Source organism: Spermophilus citellus (genome assembly GCF_964194105.1).
Source record: "Spermophilus citellus genome assembly, chromosome: 14".
Classification (NCBI taxonomy): Eukaryota; Metazoa; Chordata; class Mammalia; order Rodentia; family Sciuridae; genus Spermophilus; species Spermophilus citellus.
Window position 1 is genome coordinate 67744015 of NC_138194.1, and position 20692 is coordinate 67764706.

General features: G+C 32.0%; 1 protein-coding gene across 12 annotated transcripts in view; it reads left to right on the forward strand.

Annotated features, from left to right (window-relative positions):
• VPS13B (vacuolar protein sorting 13 homolog B) overlaps positions 1–20692 on the forward strand; it is a 753213-nt gene that overhangs the window by 86245 nt on the left and 646276 nt on the right. For all 12 annotated transcript variants that reach the window (XR_014018703.1, XM_081265604.1, XM_081265602.1 and 9 more), the window contains 3 exons: positions 524–693; positions 7500–7694; positions 18125–18249. Coding sequence is in view for 11 of the 12 variants with exons in the window: in XM_081265604.1 (XP_081121730.1) it covers positions 524–693; positions 7500–7694; positions 18125–18249 (490 nt within the window). In the remaining variant the exon portion in view is untranslated. The remainder of the gene's footprint in view (positions 1–523; positions 694–7499; positions 7695–18124; positions 18250–20692) is intronic.

Sequence of the window (20692 nt, forward strand, 5' to 3'; positions counted from 1 at the left end):
AAATTTTATTGGAGTATAGCCATATTCCTTTGGTTCTTGTATTGTCCATAGCTGCTTTTGTGCTATAATGACAGATTTGAGTAAATGTGACAAACATATGGCTCAGAACTAAAATACGTTCTGTATGACTCCTCACAAAAAAGTTTGCTGACTTTTGCTTTACAGGCTTGGCAACACTTAGTATTCTCTCTTTTTCATTTTAGCCTCTCTGGATGGATGTTAGTTCTCTCACATTGTGACTTTATTTGCAGTCCTCTGATGCCAAATGATGTTCTCTAGCTTTTGATGTAAATTTTATCTATTTTTATATATGACTTTTTGCTTATCAAGCCTTGTTTTGCCCTTTTATCTATGAATTCTTTCTTTTTTTAAAAAAATTTTTAATTGTAGCTGGACACAATATCTTTATTTTTATTTGGTGCTGAGGATCGAACCCAGTTCCTCACACGTGCGAATTTTCAATTGTTTAAGAAAATTAGTTATTTAAAAATATTCTTCAATAAAGTTCCATTTTTCATTTTAGAAATTAAGGATGAAAATGAAACAATACTGAATCCTGAAGAAGTGGCTTCTTTGGAGGAGTATATTCCTACTCGACATACAAGTGTAACTCTCCTCAAATGTACCTGTACAATTTTCATGGCTGAGTTCAACTTGCTGGATTGTTTGCTTCCTGTCATTATAGGAGGAAAGGTATAATAGGAGTTTACTTTTTTCCCCTTGTGTATGTATATGTGTGATTATAAATAAAATAATATCTGCTTATATCTTTATCTATGATGGAGTAAAAGCAATGTAACTGTGATTGATAATTCTTAGAAAGTGATTTTATACCCGGCTGCAGTGGGGCAGGCACTTTGGTGATCCCAGTGACTCAGGAGGCTGAGGCAGGAGGATCGGAAATTCCAGTGAAACTTAGCAACTTAGCAAGGCCCTAAGCAACTTAGTGAGATCATGTCTCACATAAAGGGTGTGTAGGGGGCTGAGGATGTGATTCTGTGGTTAAGCATCCCTTGGTTCAATCCCTGGTTTAAAAAAAAGGAAAGAGTAACTTATGGCAGAAGTGACTATGAGGCAGTAGTTTCATTTCGTGTATTTGCTCTATCTATATATTCTGCTAAATGAGTATTGCATTTGGAGAGAATTTCAATGGAGAAAATTAAAATGTCACTATTTCCTATTATTTCAATTTTTTTTATCTTCCAACTTTTGAAAGATAGACTTTATTTAAATTTTTTTTGTAGTTGTAGATGGACAGAATGCCTTTATTTGTTTTATTTTCATGTGGTGCTGAGGATCGAACCCAGTGCCTCACTCATGCTAGGCAAGCGTTCTGCCACCACTGAGCTCCAGCTCCAGCTGTAGACTTCAGTTTTTTTTTTTTGAGAGAGAGAGAGAGAGAGAGAGAATCTTTGAAAATATTTGTCAGTTTTTGGTGGACACAACATATTTTATGTGGTGCTGAGGATCGAACCCAGCACCCCGTGCATGCCAGGCTAGCACGTTACTGCTTGAGCCACATCCCCAGACTTCATATTTTAGAGTAGTTTAGGATCACATCAAAATTTAGTGGAAGGTACAGACATTTCCCATATACTTTCTGCCCATACATTTGGGTGGCCTCCCTCATGATCAAAGTTCTCCACAGGAGTGGTAAATTTATTATAATTGTTGAACTTCTCTCAGAACATCATTATCACTCAAAAGTCCCAAGTTGACATTAGGGTTTACTTTTGTTGTTTATATTCTATGGGTTTTGACAACTACATAATGCATTTGTCTTCCCTAATGGTATCACATTGAGTAGTTTCACTAACCTAAAAATCTGTACTCCTGTTCATCCTTCGCTCACCCTCATCATTGATAATCACTGATCTTTTTCCTTGTTTTTTTTTTTCCAGAATGCTGTATAGTTAGAATACCAAATAGTTAGAATGCCTTATAGTAGAGTCTTAAAATATGTGGACTTTCATATTCTCTTTTTTCACTCTGCGCAATTAGATATCTTCCATGTCTTTTCATGATTTTAAAGCTCATTTCTATTTTTAAAAACCTTTTTTAGTTTTTGATGAGTCTTTATTTATTTATTTATTTATATGTGGTGCTGAGAATCAAACCCAGTACCTCACACATGCTAGGCAAGTGTTAAAGCTCATTTCTTTTTGGTGGAAGTAATATTCCATTGTTTAGATTTATCACAGTTTATTTGTCCACTTATCTACTGAAAGATACCCTGATTGCTTCCAAGTTTCGACAGTTATTAATACAGCTGTTATTAAACATGTCTGTGCAAGTTATTGTGTACTCAAAAAATTTTAACTCAAAGTGGCAGTTTCTGGATTGTATAGTAGGAGTGTGTTCAGTTTTTAAAGAAACTGCTGAACTGTCTCTTGATGTGATGGTATGATTTTGCATTTTCATTAGCAGTGAATGAGCATTCCCATTTCTCTATATCCCTGTCAAAATTTGGTGGTGTAAATTTCGTGGTATTTTGTCATTCTAATAGGTGCAGAATTATAATGTTGTTATAATTTGCATTTCCCTGATGACATATGATATGGAGCATTTTTATCATATTTTTTTTTTTGTATATCTTCTTTGGTGAGGTGTCTCTTTAAATCTGTTGCATATTTAATAGGGTGTGTTTTCTTAATATTAACATGTAAGAGTTTCCTGTATATTTTGGTAAGAGTCCTTTACAAACATGTCATTTGCAAATATTTACCCCAAGTCTGTGGCTTATCTTATTCTCCTGAATATCTTCACAGGTCAGAAAATTTTAATTTTAGTTAGGTTCAGTTTACTAATTTTCCATTTTATAGAATATGTTTTTAGTGTCATATCTAGAAGTTATCACTATACCCAAGGTAATCAGTTTGTGTCTTTTAAGGAATTGGCACATTTTATGTAGATTTTAAATTGGTAGGCATAGAGTTGTGTATAGTATTCCTTTGTTAACCTTTTAAATGTTCATGGTTTTTAATGATGTATCGCTTTCAATTCTGGCATTAAGAACTCATTTGTTTATTTTGGTACAAGGGATTGAACCCGGGGTGCTTTACTGCTCAGCTATATCCCCAATCCTTTTTTCATTTTGAGACAGGGTCTTGCTAAGTTGCTGAGGCTTCCTCAAACTGTGATTGTCCTGTTTTTGCTTCTCAAGTTGCTGGAATTACAGGCACAAGCTTCTGATATTAATAAATGATGTCCTCTTTGTTTTTTTCTTAGTCTGGCTAAAGGCTTGTCAATTTTTATTGATCTTTTTAGAAAAACAACCAGCTTTTGATTTCATTAATTTTCTCTTTTCAATTTCATTGGTTTCTGTTCTTTTATGCTTGCTTTGGATTTAATTTCTTCTTTTGGTTCTAGTTTCCTAAAATGGAAGTGTAGGTGACTGATTTTATATTTTCTTCTTTTCTAATATATGCATTCAATGCTATAGATTTCCTTCTAAGGAATGCTTTTACTATATCCCATAAATATTGATAAATTGTTTTCATTTTCATTTAATTCAAGTTGTTTTTTCAAAAAATTTTTTTGTGATTTTTTTGACCCATGTGTTACTTAATCTCCAAGTACTTTAAGATTTTCCAGTTATGTTTTTGTTATTGTTTAATTCTATTGAAGTTTGAAAGCAGATATTTTATTATATCTCTTCTTTTAAATTTGTTAAGTGCCTGAAATTATAGCTCAGCTGTAGAGCACTTACCTTGCACAAAGTATATCCCAAACTTTTTTTTTTTGTTTTGTTATTTTCATATAATACTATGCCACCTCACTGGTTTCTCATAATAATGTTTTCACTGTCCTGGCTCTTGTATTACTGCTGTCATTAATTTTACTTATAGATAAGCAAACTTAAGCCTACAAACACATTTATACACACACACACCTGAATACATCATTTCTATTATTTTGAACAACTTTATGATTTATTAAATGAACTAAGAATAAGACAAATAAGCCGGGTATGGTGGTGCACGCCTGTAGCTCAGGAGGCTGAAGCATGATAATTGCGAGTTCAAAGCCAGCCTCAGCAACTTAGTGAGACCTGAAGCAACTCAGTGAGACCCTGTCTCTAAATAAAATACAAAATAGGGCTGGGAATATGACTCAGTGGTTGAGTGCCCCTGAGTTCAATCCTTGATACCATAAATAAATAAATAAATAAATAAATAATTAGAATAAGACAAATAAAAGCTTTTAATATAAACTTCATTTATTTTTTCTCTGATGCTTTTTAAGTAGATATGAATTCTGAAAAGTGAGTTTCTAACCTGTATCATTTTTCTTCTCCCACAGATTTCCTTTAATACTTCTTATAAGACAGGTGTACTGGCAAAAAATTATCTCAATTTTTGTTTGTCTGAGAAAGTCTTTTTCTCCTTTACATTTTTTCCACATTTTTTTAAATTGTTGCATCATAATCATACATAATAATGGGGTTTGTTGTTACATATTCTTACATGCATGTGATATAACACTATAATTTGCTATCTATTTATATTTTATAGATAAACATGAATTATACTTAAAGGTAGGTGAAAAAATTAAGGACAAAGAAAAGATGGGTATTAGAAAGCATTACAATTCTTAACACAATAATTTATCTTAATTTTAAAATGTGAAATCATTTTAAATGTGCATAGGTAAGTTTCATTTTGGAAAAACTTTGTCAATTAGAAACAAACCTTTGATTTGAAGGAGGTTAAGCATATGGAAGCTTGGAATTCTGTGATCAAGTTGAAGAGTGATAGGAGAGCTGAAAATTATGACCTGCATTTACAGAGTACTCTGCCCTGGAAAGCTGCCTCTCCTGCTGGAGTCTTGTTGCAATGCCAGAGTTGGGACCCTAGTTCAAGGGGTTCTGAGCTAGTGGCCTACACCCACTTTTCAGAGTGGAAGCAGGAGGCAAGAGGGTGGAGCAAACCTTTGAAGGCACCCCCAGTGGTGCTAGTGTGACTTGTGCACCTGTGGAAGGGTCTTCTGAGGGCAGTGGACATACGAGTGAGGGGCTTCTCAGATTATAGGCACAGGCACTGGGTGCTCAGCCTCATGCTCACAGTGGTTGCACCTGCCAAGCCAGTGGCTCTCAGAAACCCATGGCCAACTAGGGATTCCAAGTCATCTTCCAATAACTTGATCAATCTTGTTTTCCATTATTTTTCCTTTCCCTCTGCTCCTCTCTTCCCATGGTCTCTTTCCTGTACTCTTCTTGTTTCCCTTTGATTTTCATTAGCTTCACACCACCACCTTTCTTTTCCTTTTTCCTCTCTAGCTTTCATGTAAGAGAGAAAGCATGGACCCTTTACTTTTTAAGCTTGGCTTATTTCACTTAACATAAAGCTCATAGATTCTTTCCTCAGCCATGTCTGATCTTCAAGTATGCCCATCAAAGGGAAAAATGCTAATAAGGAGGCCTCACTGAGGTGTCAACCTCAAATCTGCACAAAACACCCTTCAGATTTTTGGCTAACTCTAAGCTTCTCAGTGCAATGCAAAACTTTAGAGAAACTTTAGAAAATGTAGAGGAAAATAAAGTGGAAAGCACAAAGGAGAAATTTCACTATCTGCTTGGTGCTGGACATGAATAGGTAGAATTTAAGCCCTGTCAAGTGAGAGCCTCTTGCTCTTCTCTCATACCTTACAAGAGCACAGTCTATTAGTAAGTACTAATTGAAGCAGATTAGCCCTAAAAAAGCCTAATTCCATTCATGAACAGGACCAGGTTGATCTGCTTTTATTCTACATGTTTGCTAAAGAATAGTTGAAGGAAGATAACACTATAAAGAGCCTCTGTAATTTATTCCATGACATGAATTGCCTTTAAAAAATAAGCATACTAAAAGAATCTAAAAAAATGAATTGAGTGTCAAAATAAATAATTACAGAAATAGTGTTAGAAGTGATTAGAATATTGGAAGACTGGGGATTAGCTCAGTGGTAGACTACTTATCTTAATCTGGGTTCAATCCCCAGTAGTACATATAGAAAAACAATGGAGGTTATTACATATTGATCTTTAAGTAACTTCAGTAACTTGAAGGGAAAAGGGAAAAATGTAAAAGTTTTCATAAGACAATCCATAAAACAAATGAAATTAAAAATTTGGAATTGAAATGTATAAGGGGGGCATAGGTAAGAAGAAAAGGGGTAGAAATATGTACCTTTTCAATACTAATCAAAAGAAAATAGCCTATTTTAATACCAAAAAGGTAATTTTTGAAGAAATATTATCAGAAATAGAGTCACTTCGTGTTGATTAAAGTGTCAGTTCAAAGAACGATTAGCATAGTTCATTCCCACAGAAGTTATGTTGAGTGAAAGATGTATACTGTGATTCCAATTTTCTTAAGTTCAAGAAGGAACTAAACTATGGTGTTTAAAGTGAGAATATTGGCTCCCTCAGGAGTGTATTCAGTATTGCTACGAAACAGACAAGGTGCTTCAAATGGGTGGTAATTATAGGTGTAAGAATTTATTGAGTTCCATGGTCCAGATTTCTATGCTTTACTCTTTTTTTCAGTAATCAAAAATACTTAAATAAAGTAAGCAATTACTAAATAAGTGTTGGTTTTAAAATTATCAATAATTAATAAACAATCTGGATTGTATGTTCAGTTTATTCAATTTTAGGCATATTCTCAATAATGACTTATTTGTTTTTGGATTGATGTCATGTATTGTCATGTAGCGTTTAGCATCTTCAGCTGCAGCCTGTTAAATGGAAATGTTACTATGACAGTGAAAGCCAGACAAAACAGAAAAGGAAAGTACTATTGTCATATATTTTCAGATTCTCTTGGGTAGAAGGTCATGGCATTCCTCATTGAGCACCATGTGGAAGATATTTTAAGGAAGTTAGTTTTACTATAGGAAGAGATTACTTACTAATTAGGGCACATTCTCTGGATATCTTGAAACTTACACATATTTATTTAGATGCTTTAGATGGTTCTGTAACACTGAGACCACCAGGCCTTCCTCAAGATTCCTATGACTTTATGTGCTGTTAATATAAATATTGTATGATTGGGATCAGATATTTTTTCCTTTCTGCATACTTTCTTATTGTGAATGTCTTTTACACTGTATGATATAGTCCTTTATTTTCTGTAGTCATCTAAATGTGAGTAAAGGGAAAGAAAACAAAAGATTGCTAGTTCTTGGATATTTAGACAAATTTTTAGAATGATTAAGCTTAATTTAAGAAAGTGTTTTCATCATTCTGAAGCATGTGAAGTTGATTGAAAAAATAAAAAGCTTTAGCTAAAATGTAATGAACCTTTAGAAAAAATATGCATTCTTTAAAATATGGGGCATACTTAAAGTAGATATTCATATTTAGTTATAGCAAGAGAATTCTATATAAAGGCATCATTTCTAGATTGACCTACTATAACTGCAAAATGTGCAAGTCTGAAGCTTGTATAGAAGGTATTGTATATCAGTTGACTGCTCTACTCCTAAAATATAAAGTGAATACTCTTATTTTCCAGAACTCAAGTAATTTCATGAATACTACAAACTTCCAGTCTCTTCGTCCTTTGCCATCCATTCAGATACTGGTGGATAAAATCAATCTGGAACATTCTGTCCCAATGTATGCTGAGCATTTGGTGCATGTGGTCAGCAGCCTTACTCAGCCTTCTGATAATCTGCTTCATTATTGCTATGTTCACTGCTATCTTAAGGTATGAAAAATGAATTTTCTTGTTTATTATTATGTGTTTCACTTGGAAAATGTCAAATAAGTTTCTTTTTTTCCTGGAGTTGTAATTTCATAGAACTAGTAGTGCATAAAGTAAAATGATAATAAGATCTAAGATAGATTTATTCATTGTTACAAAATTATTCAGTAAAATAAAAAGAATTTTTTAAGCTATTTGGAATTAGTTGTCTGATGTTTGCTTACTATAATTTTTGAAGATTTTATATATTGATAATTATTTTTATATGCAGTTTAATATGGGTGCTTTAAAAGACTTAAGATTTCTTTGAAGGGAACATTTATTTATGTTCGGCATAAAGTTTCATAAATATAGTTTCACATGCTAGGTTTTTGGCCACTTTTTTTTAGTTGAAATGATGTTAATTCTTGATGCAAAGAGGCAATTTTTTTTTATTATTACAAATGTAGTTAAGTAATGTGATTTTTTGGAATCTGTGACCAGCCCAGCTCTGTTTTTTTTTAATAAGTAATGTATTCCAGTACAAATATGTACACAGAAAAATAATAAATTCAAATGTTGAATGATAAATATTTTTAGAATTAAATACAGATATATATTCCTAAGTAGACTTATCATCTGCCTAATCAAATTTTTTTTTATCAAAAAAGGAAACCCTACAATGTTCAATTCAAGAATAAGTACTATAAAAACACTAAATTCCATGAAAAATACCAAAAGATTGAAGAACTTCATGAAAAAATCTCTGGCCAATGGTTTATAGTGTTTTAAAATTCTTATATATTTTATATTAGTCAAATAAAAAGGAATCAATTTAAAAATGATAGTTTTACATCACCTGTAGATTAAATAAGATGTTAAAATACAACTATTTTCTAACCACATATAGCAGACGGACATGTGTTTTAGATGACCTTGAAAAAAATCCATTTTCAAGAGGCGGGTCTCCTTTGATGGAGGATCATTATATAACATTGCAAAGGGATTTGAACATAGGGATGTGTGATTCATTGGGGGCTGTTATTATGATGATCTGTCCTAGTGTCTCATGTCATACAAAAAGTAGAAGAAGATAGTTTTGAATCTGGATATCTAGAGCATATTATCTTTGAGCTTTTTAATTCATTCCCATGTTGATATAATCTGAATATTAGAATAATGTTGAGAGTACATGTCTTTTTTCATTAAGCCGGTTTAGTTTTTGGCATTTCACTATATTTTCTGACATATTCTGCTTATGTTCAGTTATTGAATATTTTCTTTCCATATTGCAGACATTCTGCATTAATAAACAAAGTATTTCATCATCCTCTAGGAAAATGGTCACCAAAGTTTTGATCACCAATATGGTCACCATCCATACTGACATGAAAATTAATGGAATAGTTAGTTGTTCATCATTTCTATTTGTTAATGTGTTAAAGCTCACTTGAATTTCCAGTGTAATGTAAAAGTTATAGTCTAGTCTGTGAGCAATTATGTTTCAAGAAAGGGACTTTTGCTACATGTACCTTCCAGTTGTCTTTTCTATTGTGGTTAGTTTAACTACAGCTATAATGGATAAGTTTAATGTTTTAGGAGAAGTAAGTTATTGAGCAGAATAGGAATTGGTATGACATAGGCAAGAAAACCATTTATTGATATTTGGAATATTGAATACTTTATGAAATAAAACCTCAAGTCCTGCTTGTCTTAAATATTTTGTTTCATTTTTTAGCCTGGTGTGGTGCCGCTCAGCTGTAGTCCCAGTGGCTTGGGAGGCTGAGACAGGAGAATCCCAGGTTCAAAGCCAGCCTCAGCAACTGCGAGGCACTAAGCAACTCAGTGAGACCCCATCTCTAAATAAAATACAAAATAGGGCTAGGAATGTGGCTCAGTGGTCGAGTACCCCAGAGTTCAATCCCTGGTCCCTCCCCCAATTTTTTTGTTTCATTTTTTTATACTTATGTGACCTAGTACATTTTAATACTTTAAGGAATTGCTAGAGAGCTGTTGTTTATTTGACTGTTTCAAATTGACTCAAAATACTATTTTGTTAATAAATATAAAGCAGTGTATATTTCTTGTAATTTCAGTGACCTTTGAGGAAGTTTTCAAAATTTTATATTTAGTGTTTTAGTGTTATAATAATAGAGGATTTGTGTGTGTTCTATGTTTGGCCTATTTTGTAATATTCCATTAAAAACAGACAAATACTTGAATTTTAATTTTCTATACTTTGTTTTTATTGTACTAGCTATGTGATGAATTGTTTTTACTTCCATTCATTTAATGAATTTATTAATTGGGAGAGTTGGCATGAATTTGTAGAAAATATAAAGATAAAACTCTTATTTTCATTGACAGTGAATGGGTTCATCACATACTACATGCTACATACTTTGAAAAATATACACATTGTGGAAAGGCTTAATCTGGCTAACACATGCATTACCTTTTTTTGTGGTAAAAACACAATCTCTCATTAATTTTTCAAAGTTCAGAATTTCTAACCTACCTATCATCATTATATTATACAACAGAGCTCATGAACTTTCCTCTCATTTAACTGAAGTTTCATATCCTTTTAACCGACATCTTCCCAAACCCTTCTTATCAGAAGCAAAACTTGCCTGTACCTTACAAGTTCATTTTATTTATCTTGTAAATCCATGCTTTATGTATGGCATTGAGTAACTAAGACCTTTCAAGGCATCTCATATTTGAAATGTACAAAATTATGTGAATTCACCCTAAGTTGTTAAATAATATATAAGTTTAAGGCTTTGTTATGCATAAGGATCAAGTACAACAGATGCTCTAAGAGAGATCAAGTAGGTTTGTTAAGATAGAATCAGAACACCTAGGGATTTGGGAGGAAATGGTGCTTTCACATACAACTGATTGATAGGCAAGTAATTTTGCAAATTACTTTAGTAGGATCTAATGAATTTGAAAGTAGTTCTATGCTAATACTCATTTGTTTCAATTTTTAATGTATACTCCATAGCAAGAGTGAAGCAAGCTTTTGTTTAAAAGGATCAGAGAGTAAATATTATAAGTTTTGTAGGCTAGTAGGCAAAATTAAGGATTATGGTAGGTACTTAAAAGAACAAGAAGAAAAACGTTTCCAAAGTTTCAAGTTGACATAATTTGAAATGTAATAATTGAATATTTTTTTGTAATACAGGTTTAAAAATTTTTTTAAATTCTAATTAGTTATACATAACAGTAGAATGAATTTTGACACATGGTACACAGATGAAGCATAACTTCTCATTCCTTTGGGTGTACATGGTTCTGAGTCACACCAGTAGTATAATCATACATGTATATAGGGTAAAAATGTCTGTCTGGTTCTGTCATCCTTCCTATCCCCACTGCCCTACCCCTCTCCTCACTCCCCTCTGCACAATTCAAAGTTAATTTGTCTCCCTCTCTCCCCCACCCTTTATGGATCAGCATCTGTTTATTAGAGAAAACATTCAGCCTTTGTTTTTTTGGGAATTGGCTTATTTCACTTAGCATGATATTCTCCAGCTCCATCCATTTACCTGCAAATGCCATAATTTCATTCTTCCTTATGGCTGAGCAATATTCCATTATGTGTATATGTATCACATTTTCTTTATCCATTCATCTGTTGAAGGGTGAATCTAGTTGGTTCCATAGTTTAGCTGTTGTGAACTGAGCTCCTTATAAACATTGATGTGGTTGCATCAATGTAGTATACTGATTTTAAGTCCTTTGGGTATATGCTGATAAGTGGGATAACTGGGTCAAATGGTGGTTCCATTCCAAGTTTTCTGAGACATCTCCATACTGCTTTCCAGAGTGGTTGTACCAATTTGCATGCCCACCAGCAAATATGAGAGTGTACCTTTTTCTCCACATACTCATTAACACTTACTATTGCTTGCATTCTTGATAATTGCCATTCTGATTGGAGTGAGATGAAATCTTAGAGTAGTTTTGATTTGCATTTCTTTAATTGCTGGAGATGATGAACACTTTTTTCATGCTTCTTGAAAGGTTATATTTCTTCTTCTGTGAACTTTTCGGTTCCCTAGCCCATTTATTGATAAGGTTTTTTTTTTTTCAAGTTTTTTGAGTTCTTTATATATCCTGGAGATTATTGCTGTATCTGATATGCATGTAGTAAAGATTTTTTTTTCCATTCTGTAGGCTTTCTCATAATGTTATTGATTTTTTTTTTTTTTTTTTTTTTTTTTTTTTTTTTTTTTTGCTGAGAAGAAGCTTTTTAGTTTGAATCCATCCCATTTATTTATTCTTGATTTTACTTCTTGTGCTTTAGGAGTCTTGTTAAGGAAGTCAGGTCCTAAGCCAGCATGGTAAAGATTTGGGCCTATATTTTCTTGTATTAGGTTCAGGGTCTCAGTGTCTAAGTCTTTGATCCACTTTGAGTTGATTTTTGTGCAGGATGAGAGAGTTTTAATTTCATTTTGCTAAATATGGATTTCCAGTTTCCCAGCACCATTTGTTGAATAGGCTATTTTTCCTCCAATATGTTTTTGGCGCCTTTGTCTACCGTGAGATAACCATATTTATGTGCATTTGTTTCTGTATCTTGTATTTTGTACCATTGGTCTGCATGTCTATTTTGATACCAACACCTTGCCATTTTTGTTATTATTGCTCTGTAGTATCGTTTGAGATCTGCTATTATGATATATACTGTTTCACTTCTCTTGCTAAGAATTGCTTTGGCTATATTGGGTCTCTTATTTTTCTAAATGAATTTTGTAACTGATTTTTTTTAGTTCTGTGAACAATGTCATTGGGATTTGCATATGAATTTGCATTAAATCTGTATAACAGTTTTGGTAGTATGGCCATTTTGACAATATTAATTCTGCCTATTTAAGAGCATGGGAGATCTTTCTAAGATCTTCAGTTTCTTTCTTTAGTGTTCTGTAGTTTTCATTGTACAGGTCTTTTACCTCTTTTGTAAGATTGATTCTCAAGTATTTTATTTTTGGGGGCTACTATGAATAGGTGGTTTTTCTAATTTCTCTAACAGTGGATCCATCATTTATATATAGAAATGCATTTCATCTATGGGTATTTTTTAAAATTATTTTTTTCCCACCTGATTATTTATTTATTTATTTTTGTATGTGGTGCTGAGGATCGAACCCAGGGTCTCACACATGCGAGGCGAGTGCTCTACCACTGAGCCACAACCCCAGCCCCTCATTTATGGGTATTGATTTTATATATTGCTACTTTGCTGAATTCATTTATAAAAAATTACACTATTGTCATGTATATCTAAAAAGAACAAATAAAAAATTTAAAATATATAGTTGTCATGTTACCAAACAATTCCATTCCTAGATATTATATGCCAAAGAGAAATAAAAACCTAGATATGAATGCACATACCTAAATAATACAAACAGTTCAAATGGACAAATAAAATGTAGTACATCCATACAATGGACTATTACAATTCCAAGTTTTCTAAGGAATCTCCTTAATGCTTCCAGAGTGGTTGCACCAATTTGCAGTCCCACCAGCACTGCATGAGTTAACCTTTTCCCCGACATCCTCATCAACATTTATTATTACTTGAATTCTTGATAATTGTCATTCTGACTGGAGTGAGATGAAATCTTAGTATAGTTTTAATTTGTATTTCTATAATTGCTAGAGATGATGAACATTTTTTCATGTTTATTGATTGATTTTATTTCTTCCTCTGTGAAGTTTCTGTTCAGTTCCTTTGCCCATTTATTAATTGAGTTATTATTATTTTTTGGTGTTAATTTTTTTTTAAAGTTTTTAAAAAATATATCCTGGAGATTAATGCTTTGAGGTACAGATAGCAAAGATATTCTCCTATTCTCTAGGATTTTTGTTTACATTCTTGATTGTTTCCTTTACGGTGAAGAGTAAAGGATCGAACCCAGGGTCTCGTGCGTGTTGTCATTTGTTTTATTGATTCTTGATTTTTTTTCTTGTGCTTCAGGAGTCTTTTTGAGGAAGTCGATTCCTAAACTAATATCATGCAGAATTGGGCCTGTATTTTTTTCTCATAGGCATGGGGTCTGTGTTCTAATGCTGAAGTCCTTGATCCACGTTGAGTTGAGTTTTGTGCAGGGGGAGAAGTGTTCAGTTTCATTCTACTACAAATGGATTTCTAGTTTTCCCAGCAGTATTTGTTGAAGAGGCTATTTTTCTCCAATATATGTTTATGGTGCCTTTGTCTAATATGAGATAACTGTAACCAAAGACACATGAAGGAAAGAAAAGTTCAGACCAACATCCCTGATTCTCATAGAAGCAAAATTATTAATCAAATACTGGCAAATCCCGTACAAAAACATATTAAAAAGATAGTGCACCATGATTATGTGCAGTTCATCCTAAGGATGAAAGGTTGGTTTTAGTATATGGAGATAAATGAATGTAATTCATCACATCAATAAACTTTGAGAGAAGAATAACATGATACATCTCAATATATTCAGAAAAACCACTTGACAAAATTCAGCATCCATTCATGCTCTAGACTAGTGTTTGTAGGAACATACCTCAACATTGTAAAAGCAATATATGGTAACCCAAGGCTAACATCATTGTAAATTGAGAAAAATCAAAGCATTCTCTCTCAAAACAGGAACAACAAAGGGCTGCCCTTTCACCCCTTTTTTTTTCAAACATAGTTTTTGAAACCTTACCAAGAGCAATTAGACAAAAGAAAGAAATTAAAGGCTTATGAATAGAAGAGCTCAAACTATCCATATTTGCCATATGACATGATTCCTTATTTAGAACACGCAAAAATCTCTACCAAAAAGCTTCTACAACTCAAAACTAATTCAGCAAAATAGCAGGTTATAAAATTAACACATGTAAGTTAACTGCATTCCTATACATCTGTGATGAATAAACTGAAACAGGAATTAGAAGAACTATCCCATTCACAATAGCCTTAAAAAATATAAAATATTAGTGATCAGTCTGACAAAAGAGGTGCAAGACCTCTATAATGAAAAGTATAGAACACTAAAGAAAGAAATTGAAGAAGGCCTTAGAGGAAGGAAACATCTCCTATGCTCTTGGATAGGCAGAATTAATATTGTCAAAATGGCCATACTATCAAAACTGTTATACAGATTTAAGGCCATTTCTATTAAAATCCAGTGACATTCTTCATAGAAATAGAAGAAGCACTCATGAAATTCATTTGGATAAATAAGAGGCCCAGAATAGCCAAAGTAATTCTTAGAGAAATGAAGTGGTAGACATCACAATACCAGACCTCAAGTTATACTATAGAACTATAGTAACAAAAATGGCATGGTATTAGTACTAAAACAGACATGGACACCAGTGGAACTTAACAGAAGACATGAGACAAACCCACATAAATATAGTTATCTCATACTTTTAATTATTTTTTATTTTTAATATTACAATGTTATATGTTTAATTTTTCTTCTTGAAGTTATTTTATTGGTATTTCTAAGTTTATTTTAGTTTCTTGTATTTGAGGTGTTATTTTAAGAACAATTGTTATAAAAATGTTAAAATAGCAACGATATATTTTTATATTTTGCCAAATGAGGTTTTTTTTGTTGTAATTATGTGGCATTCTATTTATCTTTTAATTTAATACAATGTTTAACTCATTTAGTTTTTTTTTAATTTAATTTTTTTTAACTCATTCAATTTTGTCTTTAGGTAAAACTTATATTGGTTGTTAACTTTCTTTTCTTGATAGCATTTTTACTACTTCAAATAATTGGTTTTTGAATTATGCACTTTAATTGCTCTCTGAATCTGTGAACTTTAGTTCACAGTGGGCTTGTTTTCCTTTTCCCATATGAGCTATTTATAACTTTAGTCAAAGGTTATCGACAAGTTATTAGATTATGTAAGTCCTTCCAATGTATCTAAATGCTGTACTTTGAAAGAGAGAGTTGAAGATTTCTATATTATTTATATTTTATAATATTTTGCCATAGTGGATTATAGGAAGCACAATATCACTGTTGTAAATATAATCATTTGAGAGTATATAGAAGGTAATTTCATTGTCAAATATAATCATTTGAGAGTATATAGAAGGTAATTTCATTGTCCAGCAGTCCTCTTTTCATTATAATTTTTATCTGTTTGAATATTTTCTTAAGAGCATCTCAGAACAACACATAAGCATAACAATTTTTTTAAAATTAATAGAATAATTTAGTTTCCCCAGAGTCCCTTGCAATTCTGCAAATAACCAGCAGGGGATCTCCTCTACATCAAATTTTATCTGAATACTGTTAATGATGGTGTCTATAATTATACTGTGGGGGCTTAAAGAAAAACTGGTGACTTTGAGAGAGTTACTAGTTTAGCATAGTTGTTATGTGGTACAGTATTACCTTTGTTCAGCTTTATTCATAACTCTAGAAATATTTGGAGGTTAGACTTTTATTTTTTGTAACCGCGGATTAAACCCATGGGTGCTTTATCACTAAGCTACACCCTCCAGTTTTTATTTTTTATTTTGAGACAGTGTCTTGCTAAGTTGCTAAGGCTGACCTCAAACTTGGAATCCTTCTCCTCAGCCTCCTGAATAGACATTGTTTTAATAATTTTGCTTTGTGTTGTCTTATACGTGTAAATTTCAGAACCTTTTAAATATTGGGCCTTTTGGAGGAAATGCCAAAATTATACAGTTCCCAGCATAGTACTTTGCAAACGTTGTTGCCCTGAAAAGGTTTTCAAAATGAATGAATATGAAATAGTTTAATTTTTAAGTTAAAATGTAAAGCAATCATTTAGTATTAGAAACATATTTTTTAAATAATTCTTGCCAGTTGGTAAGAGTAGGAACTCTAGGAATTAATATATACCACTATGAATTTTTCTTTTTTTTTATTGGTTGTTCACAACATTACAAAGCTCTTGACAAATCATATTTCATACATTAGAATCAAGTGGGTTATGAACTCCCATTTTTACCCCAAATACAGATTGCAGAATCACATCGGTTACACATCACATTTTTACATACTACCATATTAGTGACTGTTGTATTCTGCTACCTTTCCTATAAGTATTTAGATGGGTATGTCCATTAAAAAGCAGTTTTCTCTGATAATGTAATTCTTTCTGATGTCTTATTTTCTAAACTCTGTTTTTTGGTTATTGAAAACTAATTTTAGAAGAATGAATTTTGACACTGTGAATTTGATAAATGTTAGGGGCATAATAGGTTTTTGAAACCATTTGAAAGTAGGTAAATTTTTAAAAATTTTTTTATTATTATGATGCTGGAGAGCAAATCCAAGGGCTTCCCTTATGGTAGGGAAGTGCTCTCTACCACTGAGCTATACCTCCTGCCCTCTTTTGAAGAAATTGACCATTGTTGTATGCTAACTGAATAAATTTGGTTTTTTTTTTTTTTGAAAGAGAGAGTGAGAGACAGAGGGGGAGAGAGAGAGAGAGAGAATTTTTAATATTTATTTTTTAGTTTTCGGTGGACACAAGATCTTTGTGTGTGGTGCTGAGAATCGAACCCCGGGCCGCACGCATGCCAGGCGAGTGGGCTACCGCTTGAGCCACATCCCCAGCCCCTGAATAAATTTGTTTTTGAAAATTGGTTATGAGGAAATTCTAAATATGTTTTAATGTATTTGGTATAAATGTTAAAGTGGCTTAATATCCATGAAGTCATTATAAATCCAAGAATAAATATAATGACTGAAGATAAATATTGAGGTTAATTTGCTTTTGCATTTTATTGGTAAACAATAACCCTTTATTTTGCAGTGCTGTCAGTCGGCCTTTCCATTTGACATGTTTCTATTATGAGAAATTCAGTGTCCAGGAATTTCAGGCATTGCTCTTGAGAATTTTAAAAATTGTGATCTCCTTTTAAGTGTGTATCTAATATAAAGATTAATTTATGTCATGAACCAAATTTCTTGGAGTATAAACCTCAAATTTACTATCATTTTCATAGAATAAAGGAGAAAGAAGTAATTTTTTAGGATATTTTTGGATATACTTGTTGTGTGTGCATAATCCAAGTTGAAGGCAAAAGATAGTTTAAACATTGTTCTTGTAGTTACTACTCTTTTTGTCAGATAATACTAATTTATAATTTATAATGTGGAACATGCAGTCAGCCTTTTATAGAAAAAGATGTATATTTCAGTGGATCACAGAACAACACATAAAGAATACATATAGAAATAAAATATGAAGCCTAAAAAATTAGTCCAAAAGATGGTGATCTTTTAGGGATATCAGTGAAATATATCTTGCAGTTTTCAGTTTTCTTTTATCAACAAAAGAAAATGTTGATAATTTGGGAAATAGAGAAAGAGATTGAAGCATATTATACATCTATTATACAGGAAATTGAAACTGATATTTTATCCTGTGTATATTAAAACTTCGTGAACATTTGGATCTTTTCTTTTTTCTAGATATTTGGTTTTCAGGCAGGACTGACATCTTTGGATGTTAGTGGATCTTACTGCTTACCTGTACCAATTATTCCCTCCTTCAGCACTGCTCTTTATGGTAAATTTCTGAAATTCCCCGCTTGCTGGTAAGCACTGTATGTTAAAATGTGTTTTACGTTAATTTTAATTTTATAATTTTAGGGAGGAAAAAGAAAATATTTCTGTCTTACGTCCATATGTTAGTACTATCAACTATATTATAGTGTAAATGTCTAAATGTGTTTGTTTATCGTGTCTTTTTTGTAAATAGTAATTGTTGATCTATCATTGAAGTTTAAGAACGTGTTGTAGCTTCAGATTGTAATAGAAACTGCAAGAGCAAGTGTACCCCCCCTTTTGAAAGTTTTAGAAAAGAGGTGATTTTAATATGAAGGCCTGAGTATTCATGTATTAAATAATTTCAAATGTATTCATAGCCACTGAGCAAAGCATATGCATTACATATAAAGTTATAAAATGTTTGTCATCATAGCTACATTTTGGAAGAAACTGATTTTTAGTTCTTATTTTTATTCAGTGTGGGTTGCTTTAGTTGGAGGTCATTTTTACTTAAATTGAAAGAGATTTATAGAAAAGTCATATTTTCTAGTAATATTGTCTAGTCATATCACTTTAGTTAAAAATAATGCTTTTAATATATTAAAGAAATTAAAGTATTTTTGCACTTGAAAATGTGAAATATTTCAATTGTTTGTAAAGTATATTTTTGCTTTCTCATCCTAATTAGCAATCTTATTATCTTTTAAAGTGTGTGTGTTTTTTTTTTTTTAGTTGTTGATAGACCTTTATTTTATTTATTTACATGCTGTACTGAGAATTGAACCCAGTGCCTCACTCATGGCAGGCAAGTGTGCTACTGCTGAGCCCTAGCCCCAGTAATCTTATTTTTACAGAGTATTTTGTTGATTTTTTTTTATTATTATTAAAAGAAAAAAATAGGTATTTTTAAAAATCCAAAATGCTTTAAATTCTTCAATAGTATTTAACTTTTAAATTAGTAAGGTAAATGCTCACATTTTAATGAAAGTTGCCTATTGATCCAGGTAATTAAAAAAAGAAGTTGTTCTATAGTCTTGGTATGAATTCCTTTATAAAATTGTTCCACTTTAATGTTGTTATTCTTATTCTTGGTAAAGTTCATTTTGCCTTTATTTATTCATAGTCCTTATATATCCTTTATTACGTTTTATAGTTATAGATAGTATATTTATTTCTATGTATATAACATGTTGTATTTCAGCCACATTTTATATTCTAATGTATTAAGAAAGAGTACAGATTTGTCACAGTTGATGTGTGAGTACCAATTTTAATAATCATTTCTGAAAATGGTTATCTCAATTATGTGCTAATATATTTATCAATTACAGGACCAAAATAATTTTTTTGTATACAGTGCTGTTTATTACACCCTAGTTTCCAAAATGAATTGTAACCTTTACATGAAAAGAATTGAGTATTTAAATATGTTCATTTTAAGGATATCTAAGGTTTATATAATATAAAGTCAAATGTTAAAGAAAATATGGTGTAGGTACACAATGGAATGTTACTCACCCTTAAAGACGAATGAAATTATGGCATTTGCAAGTAAATGGATGGGCCTTGTTTTTGAAAATGACAAGTGAAATAAGCCAATACCTTGCAAAGCCAGAGGCTGAATGTTTTCTCTGAAGTGGATGCCAAACCATAACGTAGGGGGATAGACAAGAATGAAGGAACTTTGGATTGGGCAGAGAGGAGTGAGGGGAGTGGAGAAGGTGTGGGTGTGGGAAGTACATTGGAGTGCGATGGGTGTTACCATGTATACATGTACGACTACAGTAACCGTGTGATTCTGCACCATGTACAGCCAGACGAGTGAGAAGTTGTGCTCCATTTGTGCACAGTGTGTCAAAATGTATTCTATTCTTATGTCATGTATAACTAATTATAAATTTAAAAAAAATTTAGCTGTGACTTAAAATGTCTGTGCCTATCTAAAAATATTCCAGTAAATACTGAAGACATAGATCACAGAGTGTTAAATTTTATTTGGGTGTGTTGTTTTTCTAGAAATGACCTCTTCTATGTTATTTCAGTGAGTTTTCTTTTGCCTTATTTTACAGAAGTATATTGCTTTTAAATAGTTTGTTGAAATTAGTTTTCTTAAATAGAAAAATTATCTTCAACATAACTTTAGCAAGTGTAAATTGAAAGTAATACATACAAAATTCAATCAATTGAGATGCTGCTTACTAAGAGCAATTTATTTATTTCATATTTTTAATTTTTTAATTTGTTCTTTTTAGTTATACATGACTAATAGAATGTATTTTGCCATATAGAATGAATGTATTTTGACATATCATACATATATAGAGTATAACTTCCCATTGTTTTGATTGTATACTATGTGGAGTTACACTGGTTGTGTCTTCATATATAAAGAGAGGAGAGTTATGTCTGATTCATTCTACTGTCTTTCCCATTCCCATCTCCCCTCCTATGCCCCCCTTCCCCCTGTCCGAATTAAATGAACTTTCATGC